Genomic DNA, 8,611 nt, shown 5'->3' on the forward strand with positions numbered 1-8,611 from the left:
GAACTTGCCTAATCAACAAAAAATAGGATCCTAATTTAAAGGGATACAAAGATTTTTAACATTTAGGAATTTGTAATTAAATGAAAGATCACTTTCGATATAAATACAAGATTTACCAACAAAAAAAATATCAATTGAGTGTCCAGACTCATTAATTGTTTGTATACATGTCAACACCTTTTTTATTAGAAACAAAATGAAGTTTAATATGAACCCAAATTATTGTCACAAAATTTACTGACCGAATTTGATAAGCATAATATGTCCAGTATTATGCGTAATTATAGGCGCCTTGAACATGAATTCTAGTCACGTTCACTGCACATAAAGTGGAAAATATTGGACTTAGGATTGGAGTGAACTTCACAATTGACCAATGTGCACATTTAGTTTACTCCTTTTCCTCTAGGACCATTAATATTGTGTAATTTTAGAATTTGGGTTTGAGGACGAGGAAAGAGTAGTCGAGCATTTACCATATACCCAAAGTTTAAAGAGTGCACGAACCTCTTAGTTCTACAAGCGAAACCATATATATATGTGCCTTGTGCTTGATGACATTGAAATGCACTTAGCAAAAGTTTGCCACTTTTACTAGGTATATATGCCAATTGCAAAATTGTTAGGATATTAGGGGACCTAATTAATTAATGTACAAATTAAGTTCTAATCAATTGGTTCATCTTAATTAAAATAATAGACTAGTAAGTAGTAAAGCAGTAGTACCTATATATATGTTATCATGAAAATTACTATGCTTAAACGAAATTTTTTGGTTACGTACTGAAACAAGAAGCTATCAAACCACATTATGACAGGACAGCCACTGTACAAATAAGTTGGTCAACAATAAAACTTGCATTGAACGGAGAAACATTACAAATCTAACGGTTATAAATTAATTAATGTAACATGGTAACTCAATATAGGCCAGTAAATTATACCTCGGTTGTGCTCTTCCCAAGTGTTGTTGTTAACTTATTAAAAATCAATACTTATCTGAAAATCGATTATTCATTGCTAGCGAATACAATTTATTAGTTCTATTCGATCGTAAATGAAATTATACACCTTTGAGTATGATTGTTTCGTATAATTATACACACCCTTTATAGTTTATATAGGAAAGTATACACAAAATTATATGTCGTACGACACCTTAGTGGGTACCAACTACCAACTAAGCTCGTCTTAAAAGACGTCTAGGTGCATCACGAGATTCAGCTTTGTCCGAAAAAAAAAAAAACAAAACAAAATGTTACAAAAAAGAGAAAATAAAAAATATTTGTGGAAGAGATCGAATTCCGGACTACGTGGCAAAAAAGAAATCGAACGTTTTAGAGAACTTTTTTTTGAGGAAATCCCGGTTTCTCTGTTTCTCATATTGTTGCAGTTGCGGTTGTACAATGTCAGGCGAGTCAGGCCTAAGAGCCCCATCTGATTACTCCCAGGAACCACATCGTCATCCAAGTCTCATAGTAAATTCCCAGGTACGTTATATTAATTGTGACAAACAAAAAAAAAAAATTCTATCGATCTTTTTGTACTTAATTTCCTATTAATATCATTGTTCGCTTGAACTTAATGCGCTGTGTGTGGGTGGTGATGCAGGAACCTTTTAATGCAGAACCACCACGTTCAGCCTTAATCACATCCTACGTGACCCCAGTGGAGTTGTTCTACAAGCGAAACCATGGACCAGTCCCTGTGCTTGATGACATTCAAAGGTATTTAATTAGCAAAAGTTTGTCATGCATTTTATACCAGCTATATATGCCAATTGCCAAATTGCTAGGATATTATGCTTTTTCGAGAGAGTAGGTGAGATTTAAGGTTAGAAAGAGTTCGGATTGCAAATTTCATGGACGACCATTGATTAATAAAAAAGAAAAAACAGAGTTATGTTTTGGAAACTTCAGAAATATTTGGCAATTTTCGGAGGTTATACCATTTCATTGACAGCTAGGTTAATACGTGCAGTTATCGAGTATCTATATCTGGTTTGTTGGAAAATCCCTTGCAGCTATCAATGGATGACATCAGGTAAGTATATATGTACTTAATTAGTATGGGAGCTAGACCACCTACAACTTAAAGATTAGGGAACCTAATAAAATGTACAAGTTCCCTTATAACTGGTTCAACTTAATTAATTAATAGACCAGTAAATTTGTAGTACGCATATATTGTTATCATGTAAATGAATATGTGCGCTTAAACAAAATGTTTTGGTTACGTACTGAAACAGGAAGCTACCAAAGCACATTGTGACAGCCACTTTACAAGTAAGTTGGTTAATTGTTCATTTTAGGTGCATGTAATAGAAGGGCTGCAATGAGCTGGTTTGATTCGGTTTGTTTCAAGCTGCTTAGTGTGCAGGTAATAGAAGGACTGCAATGAGCAAAGTCAAAAGAGTGAAAGGTGTTGGCTGGGATGTTTCTGCCATTGGAAATGGTTAATTTGCTGCTATATATATATATATATGCTTATTGGTTAATTTCCTTTACTGTTTAATTAAATGCGAGTGCAAACTGCAAATTAAAGTAAAAATTAAAGTTTAACATGTTTCTGTTATTAATTATCTCCTTTCAGCCATTTGGGGTGGGGCAAAACTTGCCGATGTTCTTCAACTTGTGGGAATCGCCAAGTTAACATCAGTGTCCCCCTTAGGAGGAAAGCATGTTGAGTTCGTTAGTGTTGACATGTGCAAGGTGAGCTAATTCAATTTTACACTAGTCTGATTTGGTCCCATGTGACATTCCTCTCGCAAGATGTACTTAGAGACTCACTTTTATATCATATGACTTGCAATGTTTGATCAATGTTCCTAATACAAATGTGTTAGGAGGAAAAGGGTGGACCGTACAAGGCATCAATTCCACTAATCCAGGCAACAAATTCGGATGCTGAGGTGTTACTTGCATATGAGATGAATGGAGAGGTAAATTATAAACAGCTTAATGTATGAAACCTTAAAAATTTTCAGATCAGATTTATTCTAATTTGTATCTTATATTAATTAGTATTTGTTACTATATATGCCAAAGCCTCTAAACAGAGATCATGGGTATCCACTGCGTGTAATTGTGCCTGGTGTTATAGGTGCTCGTTCTGTCAAATGGCTGAGTTCCATCAATATTATTGCAAATGAATGCCAGGTTGTATTTTAAGTTTAAATCTAATTGAATTATCTATATGATGTTTTACTCTATCCCTCTTGAGATGGATAGAATAATTATGTTATAGTGGGACAGGGATTCTTTATGCAAAGGGACTACAAAATGTTTCCTCCTACAGTAAACTGGGAAAATATTGATTGGTCAACTCGAAGACCTCAAATGGATTTTCCAGTTCAGGTATATGATTTTTCTAGATCTACTACTGCTTTGCTGCTTGACTAGGAATTGGTTGTTCAATCAATGGCTTTGAAATGTTTGTGTATGGTTCTTGTTTAGTGGCTTTATTCAACTTGGAAATCTAACTCTACTGATATGATTCTTCAATGAACTGATGAACACTGTGATGGATTCTGCATGCAGTCTGTAATTTGTTCTTTGGAGGAAGAAAATACAGTGAAGCCTGGAAAGGTATGTGCTCTGTTTAAAGTCAGGGTTTCATTAAGCATAAAGAGGGCAACTTTGCAAGTAGTAGTCATGACATGCCAACCTCTTAAGTTGAAGTCATTATATTATGTTTCCCTTGCATAAGTGCACCATGTTCAGGTTATGTGGATCGACTCAAACCATGGGTGAGAACGTGATAGTCCACATTAGATAAAAGAGATAACAATCTATAAAATACAAAATGCGTGATCACTACTAATAAGTTTTTTTGACATAAAACCTCACACATGAACTCGCCCAAAATGACTGAGTTGTAACGAAAGAGGTGACCCCCAGCGCACCAAATGTGATCAAGTACGAAAGCTTTTCCATCTCCTTATACCATCATCATCAATTAAATTATTTACTGCAGATTGTAGTTCATGGATATGCAGTGTCTGGAGGTGGGCGGGGGATTGAGCGAGTAGATATATCTTTCAATGGCGGCAAGACATGGGTGGAAGCAACCAGATACCAAAAGGCTGGACTTTATGTTGCCGATGATTCAAGTAGTAGTGACAAATGGGCATGGGTGCTTTTTAAGGCCGAGGCAGATGTCTCTCACAGTACTCAAATTGTCACTAAAGCAGTAAGTAACCGTCGCTTATATTCCTATATACAGATAAATTAAGCTTGACAATAACTCATAAATTATGCAAGGCTCTTTTGCCATATGCATCTTTTAATTCTCTTTTAATGGCTTTGTTAAACAGGTTGATATATCCGCAAATGTCCAACCAGAAGATGTGGAGGTCATCTGGAACCTGAGAGGAATACTCAACACTTCATGGCACAGAGTCTGTATTCACGTTGAGCACTCTAATTTTTGATTGTCGATCATTCTCTGTAGAAAATGTAAGATTCAGGCTGACCAGTCAATCCGAGTCTTGTTTGTATGATAATTAATGTCCCTAGGTATTTTATATCTTAATCAAAATTGGATTAGACAAGGACCTGCTCAACAAAATTAGCCTTGATGATTATACAAGCTTAAATTTGTTTTCGAATTGAACAACCTAAAAAATATCCCATGTTACAATTAAACCAATAAGAAACAACAAAGTCTCATTACGTACAAGCCGCGTGTTAGTACAGAAACAGAAACTCACTAGCAATTGTTCGACAATGAAAGACCCAAGGTAATCAGATCATCATCACGAGAAATTACCACATGGTATGTCACTAGATATGACACTGAACAGTGGGGCAAATTATACTCAATTGACACTTAAAAGTGGCAGGGTCAAAAAATAGACAAGCCGCATCGCTATTGAATCTGTAAGCATTACCGCAGAATCTGGGTGTTGGGAAACCTATAGTTATTCTTTACCCCTTTAAGGGTTGTCACTATGGTGAAAAGAAGATAATGAATGTACAACAAATCTAGGCTCCTGAAATCACTTTCTCCTCCGCCACCAGTCTGAGATTTTCAACCTACGGCTTCTATGTACAGCAAGTTGGACTGCAGGAAGCTTGTGCTTCACCTGTCTCCATAGCATATTGACCGCATCCTCCTTTTGTGGGGGGTAATGAAATTCAAAATGATGGGAGATGTTCTTAAGCTGCCTCCACATTTCAATCCATTTCTCCTTTGGAAATTTCCGGAGCTGATTAACCATGTAACCAGGTTGCAGAGCCTCTTTGAATGAGAAGAATACTGAGAATTGGGTGTAGTCAATTTCATCCTCGAATGGGAGCTCAATTTCATCACTCACAATTACCGGAACGCAGTGGCTCACGATAGCATCAAATAAGCGACAAGACGAAGGAGTGTCTCCAGCTGGATGCAGACAGAACTTTGATGAACGCATCCCTTGCGAAGACTGGTTTAACAGAAGGTAAAAAACATATGAGTTACACGATAAGTTATTTAATAACATGTGCATTATTACTCAAATTTAAGATGGCTGACTACACAATCCTCATATGCAAAGGGAATTTTATCCTTCTCAAGGAAAATTCAGTTCACAGAAAATGAATGTAGGTTATCCATGCGCTCTCAACTTGCCTTTCTCCTTAATTTGGGGGAAAGAGGTATTAACTAGGAGAATATATTAAAATCTATTTGCTTGAAGTCCCAATGATTACTTTCTACAACATTTTTTTCTTATGGAATTAAATTTCAAAAATTTCCTTGAAAATTCCATTTTTTGAGGTTTCGAAATATTACCAAATCGAAAGTGTCGAAATTTTGTTAAAAGTTTCAATTGTTTTAAGTCTAAATTTCCAACGAAATCGAAATTTAAGGAAATTTCCTCGAAATCCGAAATTTAATTCCAACTACAAGTAGGAAGTTAGTTATCTATATAAGTGGCACTCATGAATGATTCTGGAATACCATATACAGTTTTCATAAGATTGCTAAAGACCATTTCCAGCGACCAGTCACTAGTATGCAAAATTCATACTTTCCAGGACCAAGATATGCAAACAACAATATCATTTATGGATTATTTATATGACTCCACTACATACCGCTTTTATGCTTTCTCCTGTTGCAACACTCCGCTCATAGTGAACATCATCATAACCAGCTAAAATTTTTGCCAGTTTAACACGAACAATGCCTTCCTGCAAATAACAAGACCAAAGATAATCAATATCTCAAAGTAGAAGGCTTTAAGACTGGATGTTTTTTCTTTCCAACAACTCTTAAACCAACGTACATCTTTCCTGAATGTCCTTCCCTGGAAGAAAAGAAGTGTAGTGCGAGACTCAAATGGATCTGAACGGTCATCATCTGTAAAGGAATCCACAACATGTACATATGGGGTGACCACATCTTTGCTCAGATTTGACATGGAATGAGGGTACCGGCCAAAATCTACAACAATCTGAATTGATGAATTGACCTGTGGACGTAGAAATCTGAAAGCATTGGGATGTGTCAAAGGGATAACATGGTCTCTGCCTCCAGATCTGTTCCAGTACTTGGATTCCCCCAAGAGCTTCAATAAATCTATCTGAAATCAGAAGGAACTCAGAGTTTAGTCATAACAATAATACAGAACTTAAAAGGACATATGGAAACACTACTAAGACCTACATGACAGTGATTTTAAAAATAGAAAAGCATTAATGGCACGACTTACGATTTGAGAAGCTGGTTAACAAAGACCGGTTAAAGATAAAAAAGTTGAAAGTAAAATGATATGCCTATCAATCTACAGAAATGGCTCCACAATTGACAAAGCAGGCCTCTAATAGTTGAAAACCATCACCCAATTCCACTCTAAGCACAGTCTACTTACCAAAAGTTGTTCTTAATTACTTCAAGAGGAGTTTAAATTCTAATTAACTACGAAGTCCCAGGCCCAGCTATCCTAATACAGAACCCTCAAATTCAAAAACTAAGCAAATGCTTCAATATGTCAGCTACAGAAGAAAAACCCAGTCTTTAAAATCTTATCTAAGTCCTTATGTTTATACAGTCTCATAGAAGACTACGTTCAATTGCCTAAAAAGCTAAAAAATGGAAACCAAAATCTCATTTCTAGATGGGACAGACAAATTCAATCAAAGGCAGCCAATTCAATGTTCTCGACCACACAATTCAACACAAAATCATCAAACTTCTCCAGAACAAGTGAATTGTACAAATTAAACAGTGTCAACAATCAAACCCAACTCTAATTACCTGCAATTGGCGATCAATCAGAGTAGCCGGATCGGTCATGTTGTGCCCGTGAGTATTGAAACTCAGGGAAGAGAAAAACGGCACGAAAAACGCGTCGGCCAATTCCGGATCAGAAACCCTAACGGCCTCGAGCCCATCATCGCTGCCACCGGCATCGTACAAAAGCGAGCCCATCATCCAGTACTCGATGCTGTGCTGCTTCTTGAGCCCGGAGTTTCTGGGCCAAGGAGGCCAGTCCTGGCCCGTCACGGAAGTCTGGTCCGTGCTGCGCCGGTTCAGCATGCCCACGTTGAACCGGCGCGGGAGATCGTACATGAAGACCCGGAGAGGCGCGGTGGTGGTGGTTGCACATGGGGACTGTGCACCCGGCTGTGACGGTACAAGCGGGAGGAAGTAGGATCGCAAATCGACGGTGCCGATGGAGATTGAGTAGGTGATGAGGAGTAGGAGGGCGAAGATTATAGCGATTGCGGCTTTTCGGTACATTTTTCTGAGATCTGTTGACGTTACTTACTGTGTGTCCATCTGCTGAGTCTGCAGTCCTTATGGCCAGTGACAGGCCAGTACTAAAGTATCCGTTTGATTTGGTTAAGGAGGCAAAACCAAAGGGAATAAAGAGCTTTCGTTAGTCCTTGGGGGACAGTATTTGGGTCACCCCACCAATCGTATTTTCAATGATACCAGTATATCGAAATATTTATTTTTTAAATAACTTATTATAGGTTATTTTTATAAAAATTTAATTTAATTGAAAATCGTTTAGTTATATAATTATTATTAATTAAATATAAAAAATTAACGATTTGATTAAAAAATAACTCTTTAATTAGAAATTATCAAATTTTTTTATTTAATTGATAATATTTATATAATTAAATAATTTCTGATTGATTTGATTTTTTGCATAGATAATATTTAATAGATTATCTAAAAAGTAAATGGTTCTGATCATGTACTAGCATTAACGAAATCAAAATTTAAGAAGGTGGGGTGACCCAAATTCTAACTCTTTAGGGGCCTTGCTTCAAGGATTGGTCATCCATACCCACAATTATTATTTTATTTAATAAATAAATTTTTATTTTGAGCTTTGGTGGGGGAGAAGAGAAGAGTATTTGTGATCAACACTCAAAGCCTGGCCAACTTTAACTTTTACGAAAAAGGGAATGGATTTTGTTCTCTCCCAAAAAAAAGGTGATGAATGAATTTCTTAGTGAGTAGTATGAAGAGGGTATGAATATTTTCCTAGCATTGATCGTATAGATATTGGTGTATAAAGTGATTGTATACAACAAACCTCGTAAAGTAACACATGTGATGAATGTGTAAGAAAATAAATTCAATTAGTTGAATTGTAAACGTGGTTTAGGCT

At 36.4% G+C, this 8,611-nt stretch overlaps 2 protein-coding genes across 2 annotated transcripts; one reads left to right on the forward strand and one right to left on the reverse strand.

The window, feature by feature from the left end:
• The first annotated feature begins 1,257 nt into the window (after positions 1 to 1,257).
• LOC147294727 (sulfite oxidase-like) lies at positions 1,258 to 4,574 on the forward strand. The gene is made up of 12 exons (XM_086230404.1): positions 1,258 to 1,490; positions 1,612 to 1,727; positions 1,981 to 2,043; positions 2,249 to 2,285; positions 2,373 to 2,454; positions 2,593 to 2,711; positions 2,846 to 2,941; positions 3,048 to 3,158; positions 3,255 to 3,356; positions 3,540 to 3,587; positions 3,976 to 4,191; positions 4,316 to 4,574. The coding sequence occupies exons 1-12, from the start codon at positions 1,407 to 1,409 to the stop codon at positions 4,430 to 4,432; spliced, it is 1,191 nt and encodes a 396-aa protein (XP_086086530.1). The 5' UTR covers positions 1,258 to 1,406; the 3' UTR covers positions 4,433 to 4,574.
• A 78-nt stretch (positions 4,575 to 4,652) lies between these two features.
• Positions 4,653 to 7,790, reverse strand: LOC147294728 (Exostosin family protein). Its single transcript, XM_086230403.1, has 4 exons — positions 7,240 to 7,790; positions 6,269 to 6,565; positions 6,078 to 6,173; positions 4,653 to 5,425 (listed from the first exon to the last, which is right to left on the reverse strand). Exons 1-4 carry the CDS (start codon positions 7,723 to 7,725, stop codon positions 5,000 to 5,002), a joined length of 1,305 nt encoding a protein of 434 aa, XP_086086529.1. The 5' UTR covers positions 7,726 to 7,790; the 3' UTR covers positions 4,653 to 4,999.
• Between the last annotated feature and the right edge of the window lie 821 nt (positions 7,791 to 8,611).

This window comes from Dryas octopetala, chromosome 2 (assembly GCF_963921425.1).
Source record: "Dryas octopetala chromosome 2, drDryOcto1.1, whole genome shotgun sequence".
In the NCBI taxonomy this organism is placed as follows: Eukaryota; Viridiplantae; Streptophyta; class Magnoliopsida; order Rosales; family Rosaceae; genus Dryas; species Dryas octopetala.

Excerpts from the sequence above, each read along its gene's own strand:
- LOC147294728 (XM_086230403.1), bottom strand. The coding sequence starts at position 7,725 with ATGTACCGAAAAGCCGCAATCGCTATAATCTTCGCCCTCCTACTCCTC. Across the intron at positions 6,566-7,239 it reads TGATTGATCGCCAATTGCAG|ATAGATTTATTGAAGCTCTT; the intron begins GTAATTAGAGTT and ends TTCTGATTTCAG. Across the intron at positions 6,174-6,268 it reads GAAGGACATTCAGGAAAGAT|GAAGGCATTGTTCGTGTTAA; the intron begins GTACGTTGGTTT and ends TGTTATTTGCAG.
- LOC147294727 (XM_086230404.1), top strand. The coding sequence starts at position 1,407 with ATGTCAGGCGAGTCAGGCCTAAGAGCCCCATCTGATTACTCCCAGGAA. Across the intron at positions 2,044-2,248 it reads CTATCAATGGATGACATCAG|GAAGCTACCAAAGCACATTG; the intron begins GTAAGTATATAT and ends GTACTGAAACAG. Across the intron at positions 2,286-2,372 it reads TTGTGACAGCCACTTTACAA|TGTGCAGGTAATAGAAGGAC; the intron begins GTAAGTTGGTTA and ends CAAGCTGCTTAG.